The following is a 14,627-nucleotide window of genomic DNA, read 5'->3' on the forward strand; positions in this document are numbered from 1 at the left end:
CCTATCTAAATCCCAGTAACGAGTAACGCGTTCCTGGTTTTGGCATAATAACTAGTTACCGTGCTCGTTACCACAATAATAACGTAGTTACTGTAACGCGTTACTTAATAACGCGTTAGTCCCAACACTGCTCATTACTGAGTTCATGTTTGGAACTTTGATTTCTGTTTTGGGTTTTTTTTGGAGGTGTGGTCCTAAATTTTTGATTAGCTGTTTCAGTTTAAGCATTGTTTTCAATAAATCGCTCAAAAACTGTTTTGTCTCACTCACATTTCTTCTTGTTGCATGTTGAAGATCTACTTGGAACCTTGTTAAGATCCAACCATGCAAAATGGGAGTTTTGCCATTTTTCAAATGGTTTCAAACTTTTGATCGGGACTGTATTTACTGGTTTATATTTAGTGTTCACATGTTTTATTATTTACATATTTACATGTCTGAATGTTTGCATGTGCACCTTTCAAAGCAGTTTCAAAACCACTTGTGGTTTCAACACATGTACCTCAGGCTAAAACCTTCTAGAGTCTGATTGGTTGATTCAATCACACGAGTCAGAAAAAGGAAGTTGTTGTTGATGATGATGATGATGAAGTGTGAGAAGTGTAAAGATGCTCAGACAGTGAAGACAAAGATGCACAGAGTAAACATAACCAGTGAAGCAGCTTTTTCTGTATATTGAAAATTACAGAGGATACTTTAAACACAGGTGAGTCCTGCAGGTTTTCATCCACACGTCTTTTATACTGTTTAATGATGACTTCTGAGGGATTTTTTTAACTAACTTTCCAAAGACAAACTTGAGATGCTGCTTTTAACAGCTTCTAACATGGTGATTAAAAAGCGAGTCCTTTTAACGCAGCTGCTTCAGTCACTCCAGCTTCACAGGCTGGAGCTTCTACCAGGTTCAAAGAAAACACTGTCACCGACTAAGGCCGGAGGAGTGTACTGTGTTAGCAGACATGTGTATGTGGGGAGGTATCATAGCCAAAACAAATACACCAACAAACAACACCATGTATTTAAAGTTGACTGTCAATTTAAAAAACAAAAACATGTTCCTGTTTGTTTCAGATCTGCCTGTTACCAGAAAAAAATAGTGGTTGGTAAGAGTAAGAATCTGCTTAGATACCATATTTCTAAGATTTTCAGGGCCGAGTACAATAACCTCAGTTTGATCTGAATTAAGAAGCAGAAAGTTAGCGGCCATCCAGGTCTTTATGTCTTTAAGACATTCCTGCAGTTTAACTAATTGGTGTGTGTTACCTGGCTTCATGGATAGATAGAGCTGTGTGTCATCAGCATAGCAGTGAAAATTTATGCTATGTCTTCTAATGATGCTGCCTAAGGGAAGCATGTATAATGTAAACAGAATTGGTCCTAGCACTGAACCCTGTGGAACTCCATAATTGACCTTAGTGTGTGAAGAGGACTCACCATTTACATGTGCAAATTGGAGTCTATTAGATAGATATGATACAAACCACTGCAGCACAGTACCTGTAATGGCTTATTTGAAGAGTTTCAGTCAGGTTTCAGAGCTCATCACAGCACAGAAACAGCTTTAGTGAAGGTTACAAATGATCTTCTTATGGCCTCTGACAGTGGACTCATCTCTGTGCTTGTCCTGCTAGACCTCAGTGCTGCGTTCGATACTGTCGACCATAATATCCTATTAGAGCGATTAGAACATGCTGTAGGTATTACAGGTACTGCACTGCAGTGGTATGAATTTTTTTGAATATATTTGTTACATTGTTACATGTGTTGTGTTAGTTTAAAAGGTTTATATTATGAATCGAATTGATTACAATAAACAGTAATTGTCACCGAACTCATTTTATTTACAGGTATTTGTCACATTTATGAACATAATGCTAACTTACATTTACATGGATATTTATTTAATGACAATAAAGTAAATAACAATAACAATTAAACAAGAATATTTCAAATACAGTTGTTCACACAGGATTAACCTGAGTGACCTGTTCCGGGACCGTTTCTTTAACAACTGTAATAGATTACAGGAAGTCTCTCGCAGTGTTGCTGAATCTGCCCGAGCAAGATCAGACGTGGATGAGCTGCTGCAACTGAGACCTGCGCTTTGTCTTTTCTGGTGGGCGAGTGGAGAATCACACAGGGTGGTCTCCAAAGAGAGCTTTAGGATGCTTCCTCCCACTGTCCACGGCATCGTCCATCCACAGGGTTTGCAGGGCTCACTCGTGGCTGCCACACCACTAAGATGTTTACAGAAATATGCAAGCAGGAGATGGTGGATGCTCTATTATTAGTATAATACTTGTAACTCTGTAGCAGACAACAGTTCGATAAAATTCTGTTAACATAGAATCTAATCTTGTGGTTACAAGATTGGATTCTATAAGTTTCAAAGAGATTTAGTTTATATATTTTATATAATACAGTAAATGTGTACGAATGACCGGCAATAATTCAGTCACTGAAATTATCCATGAAACTAGCTAGTAACTCCTAAATGCGTGTAGATTAAAGGGGATTATTTTACCTGGATATGATTGTCTCTGATGAGCCTAAGGTACCAAACATGCCAGCAATGTTGATACCGGTTTTGTAGCTCCTCGAAATTCAAACAGTACACAACACACGGAGCAACACTTCTCTGTCCATTTTTCAGTTTTTGCGCTGTGGCGTTAGCGAGCGGGAAAAAAAAAACGGAAGTAGGGGCGGACTTGAACGAAGGCTAGAAGGCTGTCCAGTTTCACAGCCGCTCACTTGTGTCCTAACCGGCCATCAATGGATCATACGCAGCATCCTTCCCCTGAATTTGGACACAGCCTCTCTGTGGGTTTGTTCCTGTTTACCGTGACAGTCTCCTCCTGTGTATCATGTTCAGGTTTGTTAGCCTAGATTAGTATCAGCTGTGTTCCCACCCTGCCTGTTCCCTCATTATCACATGTGCATATGTTATCCCTCTGTGTTCTTTGTCACATTCACCCTCCTTGTAGGTGATATTTCTGTCAGTCAGTCAGTATTATGTCCATTTATTGTTTATTGGGTATTTTGACTTTGTTGCTTGCCACCCTTTTTAAAGCTGTGATTGTGAGTTCAGTTCTGTGAACTGAACTCACAAAAGTGGGGGATGCAGGTTCCTTCTTTTATATCCCTCTTTTACAAAATGCAATACTGAACCCTCCTGGCACTAATGTGCAGCTGAAGCTTTTCTGACACCAGGGGTGCCTGCAGCAAATGCAGCAGCATATATTCCTTTCACCAGGTTTCTTCGCGCACAGTTTCTCTTTTATGCAAAATGCAGCTGCAAACCTTTCTGACACTGGGTTGCAATGGACATTACAGGCAGAGGGTGTCCAGTTAATCACTCCGCCGCCCTTCCTTTGCAATATTTAGCAGCAAACTTCTCTGGTACCAGGATTCTCCATCATCTATCCTTCCTCACAAAATGCAGCAGTGCACATTGTGGGCACTGTGTTGGAACACAAAAGGAGGAGAAGTTTTGGCTGTAGCTGTCTCAGCTTTCACAGTAGCTCAACATTGAACTTTTAATATTTAATAGAGTAACCTGATTATAAATTCGAGTAGCAGAAACAAAGGCAGAACACAAAAGAATAAAAATAAAAATGATAAGCTACTTTGTTGGCTCCAGCAAACATTCATTATGGTGTTTATTTTTCAGAAACATGGCTGACCAGACATCGGTTAACAGATTGACCGTGGATGGCTGTCATCCGGTCAACACATCAGTCCACGCTTTCTTTATCCTGATCTACAGCCTCGTGTTTCTGGCAAGTTTTAAATCTTATAATTTGAGTCCTTGTTTAGTGGTTATATTTATTAACGCCACATCATTTTTCTGTCCTCTCTCCATCTTCTTCATGTCTTCAGGTGGGTTTACTCCTCAACAGCTTCACCATGAAGTTTTACTTCTGTCGAACTCATCATCGGGTATCCAGCAGCCTGACAGTCTACCTGAAGAACCTGACGGCTGCTGACTTCCTGCTCTGCCTCAGCCTGCCCATCCGCATCACCAACTACGCCAGCAGCTCCACCACCATCCTCCAACTCCACTGCAGCATTGGAATCCCTGTGCTATACTTTAACATGTACACCAGCATCCTGTTCATGGGGTACATTGCTGCTAACAGGTAGAAAACCTTTGTTGATTTCAGACTGTAGTTCATAAGAATATTAAAAGCTTAATAAACATGAATCTTGTTCTCTTCTTAACGCCTTCTGCAGATGAGAACAGGAACTGCTGTGACTGATTAGTAAAGTTATCTACTGCCTCCTTCCTCTGGTCTCTCCAGGTATCTGAAGATCATCCATCCATCAGGAACTCACATGTTGCAGACAGTACGAGCTGCAAAAATCCTCTCCGGGATCACCTGGGCTTGTCTCCTGGCCCCAACAATCAGCTTCATCATCACATTTTTCATCACCCAAAAACCTCAGATCTCTGACCTCAGACACTGTGACTCCGTCTTCAGTGCATCTGCCAGCCTGCTCGGAAAGGGCATCCACACCTGTTTGGGGATCATCTTCCTGGTGGTCCTAATATCCCTGGTCTTCTTCTATTACAACACCTCCCACAGGGTGTTGCTGGCACAGCAGAGGCGATTCTCCAGCTCCAACTCCAAGAAGCTTGTGAAGTCTCGCAAGAACATGTTGCTGCTGGTGTGCGTCTTCTGTGTTTGCTTCATCCCCTACCACCTGGTTCGCCTTCCCTACATTTTTCTGTTGAATAGCCACTCCCTGGTCTCTGTGGTTCTATTCTATCTGAATGAAGTGACCATCATGATATCGGTTTTCAACGTGTGTCTGGATCCTCTTATCTACTGTTTTCTCTGTAAGGCTTTTCGGGCCCAGGTGAACTTGAGGATGCCATCCAGGTTTGCACAGATCAACATCCAACCAGTAAATAAGGAGAGGAAGAGCAGCGAGGAGCAGCTGGACACGCTTACACCAGTGACAATGATTCAAACCAGTGAGCTGTAGAGAACAGGTGATCTTTGTCTGAGAGTCAGATAAGACGAGTGAACCAAGAATCGGGTAGCTCAAGACATCATGAACAACAGGAGCTTCTGCTGTTAGGAATAAAATGATTAAATAAAGCTCTTTTTATTATCTTTATATACACATTGCTGTGTGCTCATTAAAGAGGCGGCACTCCATGTAATAAGGGTCAAACTGATTCGGCGCTATGACTGAATTGAATTATTGTCAATGACATGTAGAGGAGAAGAAGGGATTTTTGCAAACATGCTTACACATCATAACTGGTTAAAGTCAGGGTGATATTTTTTCTGGGTCAAGTTCTGGTTCATGTCTGACCGAGACGAGGTCAGAGAGAAGATATGCAAGAGAGGAGCACCATGTTGCTTCCTAGAAGAAGACAGTCATAATAATAGATGTTTTTGTTTTAGTATTGAAGTGTATTGCCCGCCCTGAGGGTCATCTTTGTGTGAAGCAGACTGCTGGTTTCACATCGAGGTCTGTAACTTGTAATTTCAACTGCTGAAGCAAATTAAATCTTTTAAAAAACAGTCGCTCTCCTGTACTTCATAAGAAAAAGAAACGAGCATGTCACTGCTGAGTTTAGAAATCAATATGAGTCTGACTTCACTTCAAACACTCCTATCAGTTAGTCAAAACGGGCAAAGAACTGGTTTAGGGTGTCAGGTAAAGCTGGGCATACAGTGTGCGAATTTTGGCCCATTTTGAGACAATTTTTCAGTCGTGCGACTGTTTTGGGGATCGGCCCGAGTTTCGCCCTCATCGTGTGTCGCGCATTGTCTACATGTGGTAACAAGAAGCAATTAGCACCTCACGACCAGCTCCCGATCATCAATCGTTTGGTCGCATGAAAATCAAACCTGTTTGAAATCCTGTCGCCCATCGTGAGGGCGTCACTGCAGCTGCTCACACTGCGCACGCACAAACACAGAAATGGAAGTGAAAAGACGGAGCAGCACGGCAGTGCGGCGTGTGATCTGGACACAAGCGATGGAGGCACAACTTGCAGAACTTTGGCTCATCCGAGCCTTTTCGATGTGACCTCACAAAATTATCACAACAACCGTGAAAAGAGTTGGATTTACACCGCTGCTCAATCACAGCTGCCTGATCAATGTTTTTCATTAGCACTTTAGCAAAGTTGATGGTGGTGGTGTGAGTCTGTGTGAGTGAGAGACAGATTTTGTGTTATAAGCTGGACACACAGTGTGAGCACTCAGGTCGCATCAGAGCATCGGGCCGTATGGTGAGAGACCCTGCATCGTGACCTACGAACTTCTAACCCCTGAGATTCAATCATACAGTTTGAGCAGGAGCTGAATAACGCGACTGAAAAAATCGCACAGTGTCTGCCCAGCTTTAGGTGATGTCCGGGAGTGAGTGTCTTGATCCCCTGCCACATGTTTCTGGAGTTGTTTGTGTTAAAGTGTTCCTTGATGCGCTGTTTGTATTTGGACTTGGCTTCTTTTGCGCCTCTAAACAGAGACGGAACTTGTTGGTCTCCTGATTTGAAGGCGCTGTCACGTGCTCCCACCTCACTGTTGAGCCATGGCTTCTGGTTCGGGAACACTTTAACAGTCTTTGTTGTTGTTACGCTCTCAGTACAGAAGCTGATGTATGAGAGTACAGCAGATGTGTGGCCCTCCATGTCTGATCCTTCTGCAAATACACTCCAATTCGTGTTATCAAACAGTCTTGTAAGGCCGTGGTGGCTTCCGCGGTCCACACACTTACTGATTTTTTTCAGATGGTTTTGTCTTTGAATTAGAGGTTTATAAGCAGGGGTCAGGGACAGAGAGAGATGGTCAGAGAGTCCGAGATGAGGCAGGGGGGTGGCCTTGTAAGCATCTGGGATGTTGGTGTAGACCTGGTCCAGTGTGTTGTTTTCCCTAGTCGGAAAGCTCACGTTTTTAAAGAATCCAGGCAGGACAGATTTCAGGTTTGCGTGGTTAAAATCTGCCACGATCACAGCGCAGTCCGGGTGTGTTGTTAGCTGGTTATTAATGGAGCGCTGGAGTAGCTTCATGGCTGACTTAGCATTAGCTTGCGGCGGCACATAAACTGCTATTATTGTGATCGCTGTGAGCTCTCTCGGCAAGTAGAAGGGTCTGCACTGAACCATCATGTATTCTATGTCTGGGCAGCAGTGGACGACTTTAACTGTGGTGTTGGTGCACCAGTTATTGTTCACATACACCAGCAGACCTCCTCCGGCCTCTTCATTCCTGTCCGCTCTGAATGTAGCTTGTCCCATTAGCTCAATCGCAGTGTCTGGGGTCAGTCCAGGATGTGTACATCCTCATCATTGAAAGTGTGTCCACTGGTCTGTAGGTGTGAAGGACAGACTGTGGGCGGTCTGTCCTTCAAGCTTGAGTCTTTTACCAGAGGCCTGGGGGCCTGAGGGTCCTGCGCAGTATCTTAGCTGTTCCTAGGACCGCGCTCTTCTGGACAGAGATGTTGGAATCTGCTGGAGCCACTCGCCTCCCTTATCCGTTTCCATGTTTCCCTCTCTCGGTCTCTCTCTAACATGTCAAACTTGTGCATACTGGGTTACGTCTTTCCTGTTTTATTTTGAAGGTCTTGTGCTCCATGTTCAGTGTGTTACTTTTGTTTCCCCCCTGGCGTCATGTTCATTTGAGTCAGTTGTGTTTCCCAAGTGTTTCCACTTCCCTCGTTACCCTTCTGTGCATTTAAGTCCTCTGTCGCTTTCTGTTCAGTGTCGGGTCGTCTGCTTATCTCCTGTCACTGTAAGTCTCAGGATTATTTTCATGCTCCTGTTCAAGTCCATGTTCATCTTCATGTTTCTGGTCACAGTTTTTGCATGCACCTGTTCAGATTACGTCCCATGTCATAGTTTCCATGTTTATGTTTAGTTTACCACAGTTTAGGCTTTAGTTTAGTTTTCCCCCGACTCGCCTTGTCTTGTTTTTGTTTTGGATATCAGTCTCAATAAGCATCTGGCTTTCTGACAAACTAATCACATCCGGTGTCGATGGCCCTTAACACAAAGCACGCAGCTTTTATTACAAGAAGAAATTTTACAGTATAAAACATTATTTATAGACTTTTCTTTTTAATTATTTCTTCTGTCATGTCATCCCTCTTCTGGGACGTCCACACCCCGACCACAATACTAGTAAAATACTACTACTACTAAAAATAGAGGAAGGTGAAATGTAAACAAAGATGAGCACAAAGGTAGAGACGTCAAACACATAAAAATGAAAGAAATACAAAACTTGTGGTGTTTCTGTCGTGTTCACAGCACAAAGAGCCGAGAGCTGAACGACTCACAGGCTGCTGAACTGTCTCAAGTCACATTCAAGGCTTCCACAAACGCTGTGCCGAGGGTTTTCCTCACACTAACGTCTGAGTCAGCAGGGGGCGCTGTCTCATCATTCAGCCAGGAGGTGCAGCAGTCTACAGCCACATGTTGGCCTTTCCAACAGTGATCGTGAAGCCTCCGGACAAACACCGGACATCAGCAGGTTTCTCCCCACCTGCTCCTTAAACATCACACTCAGTCTCTTCCACAGTTTCATGTCTTGCCTATAAGTGTCCCCTCCACCCCAGCTCACGGTAATGTGACCACATGTGCACAGCAGAGCTGCTGCAGACATACTTGGACCTGTTTTCTCCACGAACTGATACCACTGACCTTAGTCTTCGGGGACACAATATCTGCACCTCGTCCTGATGCCCAGGTCCAGATGTGGGAGGAGATCCCTCAGGACAGCTGCTGAGTTGCTGCAGGGAAATTTCAGCTCAATGGACTCACTTTGATTTTGATCTTTGGGGTGTCATTGAATTCGGCCTCTGCAGGTTGATCATTTTCATGTCTATCAAACGATGTGGCATCGTTTCCTCCCCATCACGTTACCCAGCTTCGTTTCTCCCAGTGAGATCTGATGTTTGATGGGTTTATTTTATACAGGAATACTTTTTAATGGCTTTATTTCACCTATACTGTTTCCTTTCTGTGACAAATGATGTCATTAAATATGATAATTAGTAATCATAGAAATAATATTATTAATCTGGCGCAGTATGGCTGAGGTTTAGCCTCATGGCTTTTGCAGATGGTTCACTACATTCCAGAACCTTCCGTCATCCTGCCACAACAATGGGTCAAATTCTTTAAAGCACAGAAGAATTTATAGAAGTAAATTAATAAAACATTTTTATGATCAAACATATCCCAGAATCCAACAGTGACAGTTTGACCACCCGGACCACGCCCAGCATGTGTGCGTGTATACCGAGGGGTTCGTCGTGCTGCTCCAACAGGAGTCCAGGAGGCGCAGCGTAGCAACAACGAGCGTGGAGACAAAGCTGGCACTCAAAAAAAGATTTTTATTAACAACAAACCAAAACCGCCGTCTTCTCCACTCACAAGTAAAACACACAGTTCCACAGTGGGCCGGGAACCACAGCCGGCACCTGTGAGGTCATTACACTTCAACCCAATGACAAACGGGCCAGCGGGGGGCGCCGTTTCACAGCTGCTCTATCAGCAGATCTTTTGTGGTTTCATACCATCAGTCATGTTCTTTTTGCTGCGAGGTCACAACTTTAACAATCGATACCTGCAGGGCGGAGGTCATGTGACTCATGTTTATCAAAATGAAGAGTGGGTTCCACATGATGACTCATCGCGGTCAAACAGGAAGGTTACCGGGCGAGACACTTTTCTCCCAGCATGCTTTGATGATGACGGCATGAACCGAACATGTGGCGATCACATGATTAAAGACAGTGTCTGTCAGCATTTCAGAGCGCCACCTGGTGTGACTGCGGGTAAACCCCACATGCAGTGGAACACGCTTCAGGCCACAAAGCTCTTCCCGCAGGAAGTGACCTCTACGGCTCCGGCATCCCAGCAGCTGCTGCACGCTGCTGCATCTTCTGCCTGACGTGAGGCAGCACAGCGTCCCTGTAAAACACCTCCAGTTTGGACACCGTCTCCTCCCACAGCTCGGGGTCAAAGGTCACCGGGACCACAGCCGTCTCCTTCAGGGTGAAGACCACGAGGTCGGCGTCCCGCAGCCCCGTCACCGCCAGCTGACACTGGATCTGAGTGTAGTAGCTGTGCGAGGTCTTCAGGCGGTACACTGGAGCCTGGAGGAGGAGGAGGAGGAATCAGAGAGGAAGAAGAGGAGGACACGAAATCAGAGAGGAGGAGGAGGAGAAATGAAGGAGGAGGAAGAGAAATCAGAGAGGAGGAGACTGATGTGTGTTTGTTACCCCTCTGCGCTCCCGTGTGGCCTCCTCATGCAGCTGCAGACAGAAGGCGGGGTCCTCCCTGCAGGCGTCCTCCACCCGTCTGTGTTTGTGCTTGTAGGGACACTTCACCTCCAGACAGAGCAGCCAATGGCCGCTTCGTCTGTCCGTCACGATGCCGTCAGGACTGGCAGCCAACCAGGGCCTCCGGGGGTCGACGAACAAGCCGCAGTCCTGAACGCAGACCTGCCGGCCCAACGCCGAGGACTTCAGCCTCTGTGGGGTGATGTAATCAGTGACATCATCAGCAAATGTTCAATAAAGTTTTAAAAAAACTTTGAGAACTTATTGGTTTTAAACGTGATTGTGTAGAAAACAGTAGTGAAGGACCTCCTCCTCCTCGTCCCCAGTTTGTAACGTTCTTGTGATCGTTGCAGTTTTCTCACATATTTTGTGTGTTTTCTGATATTTTTCACTGATTCTGGTTTTCTTATTATTTTATACACATCTATCTTTCACGTCACTGATTAAAAACTTATTTTCTTTGTTCACCGTTGACCATTACCATTAAATTAGTAATAGTCATTTATTTGTATTTTATCTCTCGGTCGTCGCACTTTTTAGTCTTTTCCTCGTGATACTGAGCTTTTTTGACTTGTTAAATTAAACTTAAACTCAGAGCTCTCATAACGTCCACATATCCTGCTGGCCGTGTTTGTGAGGATGGCTGAGTGTTACAAAGATGCTGAAACACACCTGGTACCTGCGGACGACCTCAGCCTCCATGTGGACCCCCCAGCTCATGGCTCTGGTCTGGACTCTGGGCCCCTCACCTGTCGAGACAGTCAGGTAACCAGTTACTGGCTGACCTCTCGGGATCCTGCACTTGTTACAATAAAAAGTCACACCAGCAGACGTCCTGGTGAAGCTGCTAAAAGACACATTTATATGGAGTCAGGGTACCAGGTGGTAGAAGGTGTGGCCTACCTGTGACAGCAGCCAGGTAGGAGGTGGGCGGAGTTTTACTCTTGCCGTTAACAAAGCCGGAGCGAGCGATGCTGTGTGCCACCGAGGCCGTGATCCGGTTCTTCCTCCAGGCGAACCAGTCTGGGTTGTTTCTCTGTCCGCGGGTCAAGACCTCCACCTCCTCCACCACACACCTGTCCAGATGGACGCCCACATCCAGGGGCACCTGCTCGGGTCTGGGAGGGGCTGCTGGGGAAGGTTTCTGGGGAGGATCTGGATCAGCAGCAACCGCCTCCTTCACAGGTTTCTGTGCCTGTTTCTGTCGTCCTTTAGGAGGAGGTCTCACAGCCGAGGCAGCTTTTTGGGCGCCGCTGGTTCCTGGATCTGCCCGGGAGTCAGTCCCAGTCTGAAGGGGGCGCACAGCACCGGGTCTGGTTTTACTGGAGGTTCTGGTTCCAGTGATGCCTTCTGAAGTCTGGATGGAGGGGTGGTATCTGACCTGAGGCAGGACCGGTTTCTGAGCCGTGCCGGTACCTGTGGAAGTCTGCTTGGTGTTGTGGTTCCGCATTGTTGTTGGGTCTTGATTTGAAAGGGGACCAGAAGAGAAACTGCAGGAAAGGAATGAAAAGCCGAAGAGTCTGAATCCAGGAAGCAGAAATAATGCCAAATAAACATGATCAGATGAAATAAAAATCACGAAACGAAATGAATCACCATCATCGAAATGAATATTAAAACAAACGGGTAATAACAGATTTTTAACATGACAGACTCGATCGAGGCTTTTATTTTGAAGAGTCAAATGTTTCGCCACACATCCAGTTCAAGCGGAAACAAACCACGTGATCACCCGACCACGTCCCCAAGCACATACACTCCTGCCACCAGACTCCGTTCAGATTTGTGTAGAAACACGGAGCTCGGTGTTCCGGTGGATGCAGGCTCACCGGGAGGCGTTTAAGACTCACGGGGAGGAGCCGCTCTGGTTTTCGGCGCTGGCCTCACGAAGGCAGCGTTCATCGTTTTTCAGGGAGATTCTTCCAAATAATCAGGCCAACTTTAACGTTTCCTCGTCTCTCTTTTAAGAAACAACTAAAAGCTCATATTTTCTGACGAGTTTTTATGCGCTGTTATTTTGTTGTGAAGCAATCTGTGATCCTCTTATATTAATATATATAAATACAATTTTACTTACTTTTATAATGTGTTCTTAGGGCCGAGTCCTTTAAGAGGTCCTCGTCTTATGGAAAATAGTTTTTCTCTTGAAACAGAAAAACAGAGAAACACAGAAACGGAAGGAGGCCCTAAAGTGCATGAATTTTGAATAGAGTCTGGTTGAAGCCGCTCCGGCTCCTCTGAGAGCACACGGCGATGTTAGTTCGTGTCTCCAGACCTCGGCCTGTCTGTTCCACGCTCATTAAGCTGTAAACCGGAGGGCTGGCTCCTTATCTACCTGCCAGGTGAGTGAGAGTGTCAGGGTGCACCTTACCTGTCTCTGCTGTCGGTCTGTCGGACTGAGAGCAGAAACGAAACCGAGTCTATTTAAAGCTTCGCTGACTCAGTATCCCGTGACACTCAGACACGTCCCGGCATGTTTCAGCTCAGCCTGCTCCCAATAATCCGGGCGATCATCGATGAATCCTATCAATAACAACCGGAAGACTCGGGTCTGGAGTTTGTTAATACATACGTAGACGCTGAACACTCGTCATCATCATCATCATCACATCACTGTGTATGAAGGACGAGCTGCTCTCAGCCCACCTGTGTGCAGGTCGCAGTCTCACCTGGAGGCGTGGCTTCGAATCCACTTCTGACAAAACGCTTTGCTCTTGTTTGTTTACAATAGTGAAACAAAGTGATGCATAAAAATCACAACAACAGTCGCCTCAAGGCGCTTTATATTGTAAGGTAGACCCTACAATAATAGATACAGAGAAAAACCCAACAATCATATGACCCCCTATGTCACACTATGTCTGCGAAGGTTCTCTGTGAATCCAAACTGGAAGCTGGTTCCACAGAAGAGGGGCCTGAAAACTGAAGGCTCTGCCTCCCATTCTACTTTTAAATACTCTAGGAACAACAAGTAGGCCTGCAGTGTGAGAGCGAAGTGCTCTAATAGGGTGATATGGTACTACAAGGTCATTAAGATAAGATGGGGGCTGATTATTTAAGACCTTGTATGTGAGGAGCAGGATTTTGAATTCTGGATTTAACAGGAAGCCAATGAAGGGAAGCCAAAACAGGAGAAATCTGCTCTCTCTTTCTAGTCCCTTTCAGGACTCTTGCTGCAGCATTTTGGATCAGCTGAAGGCTTTTCAGGGAGATTTTAGGACATCCTGATAATAATGAATTACAGTAGTCCAGCCTGGAAGTAATAATACTGATACTGTCTCCACTCTGGTCAGAGCCCGCTAGCTGTCTGTGGTTCTGTGTGGTTGGCTGAACCGCTGCTCGCCTCATTGAGAATTTGACAGGAAGTGGTGAGCTCCTGCTCTTTTTTTGAGTCTTTGTTCTGTTAGATCTGAGTTTATGTTGAACCGCTGTGATGACTCTGTCCTCCTGCAGCGGATCATGCGGGTCTCTCGGGTCTCTGCTGGCCTCTTCCTCACTGATCTGGACTCGGCTCTGAACGCCAGCGTGTTGACCAGCAGAAACGTCACTCTCATCGTCAACGCCAGTGGGCTCGAGAACATTTCCTACCCGCAACTGGATGGTCTGCAGGTGCTCCACGTCCCCGTCCAGGACCAGCCTCATGCCCCCCTCAGAGAGTACTTCAACCTGGTAACTGAATGGATCAACCAGAACCAAACGGGGGCGACTCTGGTCCACTGCACTGCCGGCAGAAGCCGGTCCCCTGCGCTGATCATGGCCTACCTCATGAGGTAGCCACAGTGCCTTAATCTCAGTTTGACAGTCAGGTTCTGGTCTCTGATGTGGTTCTGGTCTCTGTGCTTCAGGTCTCAGGGTCTCAGCCTCCGTCGAGCTCACGAACTTGTTCTGGAACAGCGACCATTTATTCGACCCAACGCTGGTTTCTGGAGGCAGCTGATGGACTTTGAGAGGACCCTTTTTGGTAGGACCACGGTGAGGATGGCAAAGACACCAGGCGGCGTCCTTCCTGAAGCTCTGGAGGACTCGGACGCTGCAGTGGTGTACTGCCTGAACGTCTGATGCTGGCTGGCTCTGCAGCGTTTTCGGTGTGAAGCGCTCTGAGGAACTGCTTCTACGTGCTGTTCCTGTTGTTGGGAGGAGCTTATAAACCTGTGCATATTTCTCATAATCGCTGGACCTCAGAGTGCTGCTCTGTGATTGGTTGTAGTTTAAATGCTGCTGAAATCATCTGTTTTCTGCATTGTGTGTGTGTTATGGTGCCAGACTGTTGTTTACTTGTAATTTTATGGTACAAATGAAAATGTCACATGACTGAG

General features: G+C 45.8%; 3 protein-coding genes across 7 annotated transcripts; 2 read left to right on the plus strand and 1 right to left on the minus strand.

The window, feature by feature from the left end:
• Positions 1-354: 354 nt before the first annotated feature.
• LOC116335332 (P2Y purinoceptor 14-like) lies at positions 355-5,537 on the plus strand. 3 transcript variants are annotated; one of them, XM_039622335.1, is made up of 4 exons: positions 355-706; positions 3,671-3,779; positions 3,880-4,139; positions 4,302-5,537. In XM_039622335.1, the coding sequence occupies exons 2-4, from the start codon at positions 3,675-3,677 to the stop codon at positions 4,987-4,989; spliced, it is 1,053 nt and encodes a 350-aa protein (XP_039478269.1). In that variant the 5' UTR covers positions 355-706; positions 3,671-3,674; the 3' UTR covers positions 4,990-5,537. The 3 variants fall into 3 exon arrangements, with proteins under 3 accessions (XP_039478269.1, XP_039478268.1, XP_039478267.1); XM_039622334.1 differs by lacking the exon at positions 355-706 and adding an exon at positions 2,279-2,872; XM_039622333.1 differs by lacking the exon at positions 355-706 and having other exon boundaries at positions 2,279-3,779.
• A 2,493-nt stretch (positions 5,538-8,030) lies between these two features.
• Positions 8,031-13,284, minus strand: LOC116335345. 2 transcript variants are annotated; one of them, XM_039598072.1, is made up of 5 exons: positions 12,389-12,512; positions 11,215-11,801; positions 10,984-11,060; positions 10,252-10,503; positions 8,031-10,125 (listed from the first exon to the last, which is right to left on the minus strand). In XM_039598072.1, the coding sequence occupies exons 2-5, from the start codon at positions 11,759-11,761 to the stop codon at positions 9,868-9,870; spliced, it is 1,134 nt and encodes a 377-aa protein (XP_039454006.1). In that variant the 5' UTR covers positions 11,762-11,801; positions 12,389-12,512; the 3' UTR covers positions 8,031-9,867. The 2 variants fall into 2 exon arrangements, with proteins under 2 accessions (XP_039454006.1, XP_031614872.2); XM_031759012.2 differs by lacking the exon at positions 12,389-12,512 and adding an exon at positions 12,683-13,284 and having other exon boundaries at positions 8,032-10,125.
• Positions 12,519-14,626, plus strand: LOC116335347 (dual specificity protein phosphatase 14). 2 transcript variants are annotated; one of them, XM_031759013.2, is made up of 4 exons: positions 12,519-12,653; positions 13,605-13,679; positions 13,765-14,081; positions 14,157-14,626. In XM_031759013.2, the coding sequence occupies exons 3-4, from the start codon at positions 13,771-13,773 to the stop codon at positions 14,368-14,370; spliced, it is 525 nt and encodes a 174-aa protein (XP_031614873.2). In that variant the 5' UTR covers positions 12,519-12,653; positions 13,605-13,679; positions 13,765-13,770; the 3' UTR covers positions 14,371-14,626. The 2 variants fall into 2 exon arrangements, with proteins under 2 accessions (XP_031614873.2, XP_031614875.2); XM_031759015.2 differs by lacking the exon at positions 13,605-13,679 and having other exon boundaries at positions 12,523-12,653.
• Position 14,627: the final 1 nt, after the last annotated feature.

This window comes from Oreochromis aureus, linkage group 14, assembly GCF_013358895.1.
Source record: "Oreochromis aureus strain Israel breed Guangdong linkage group 14, ZZ_aureus, whole genome shotgun sequence".
Classification (NCBI taxonomy): domain Eukaryota; kingdom Metazoa; phylum Chordata; class Actinopteri; order Cichliformes; family Cichlidae; genus Oreochromis; species Oreochromis aureus.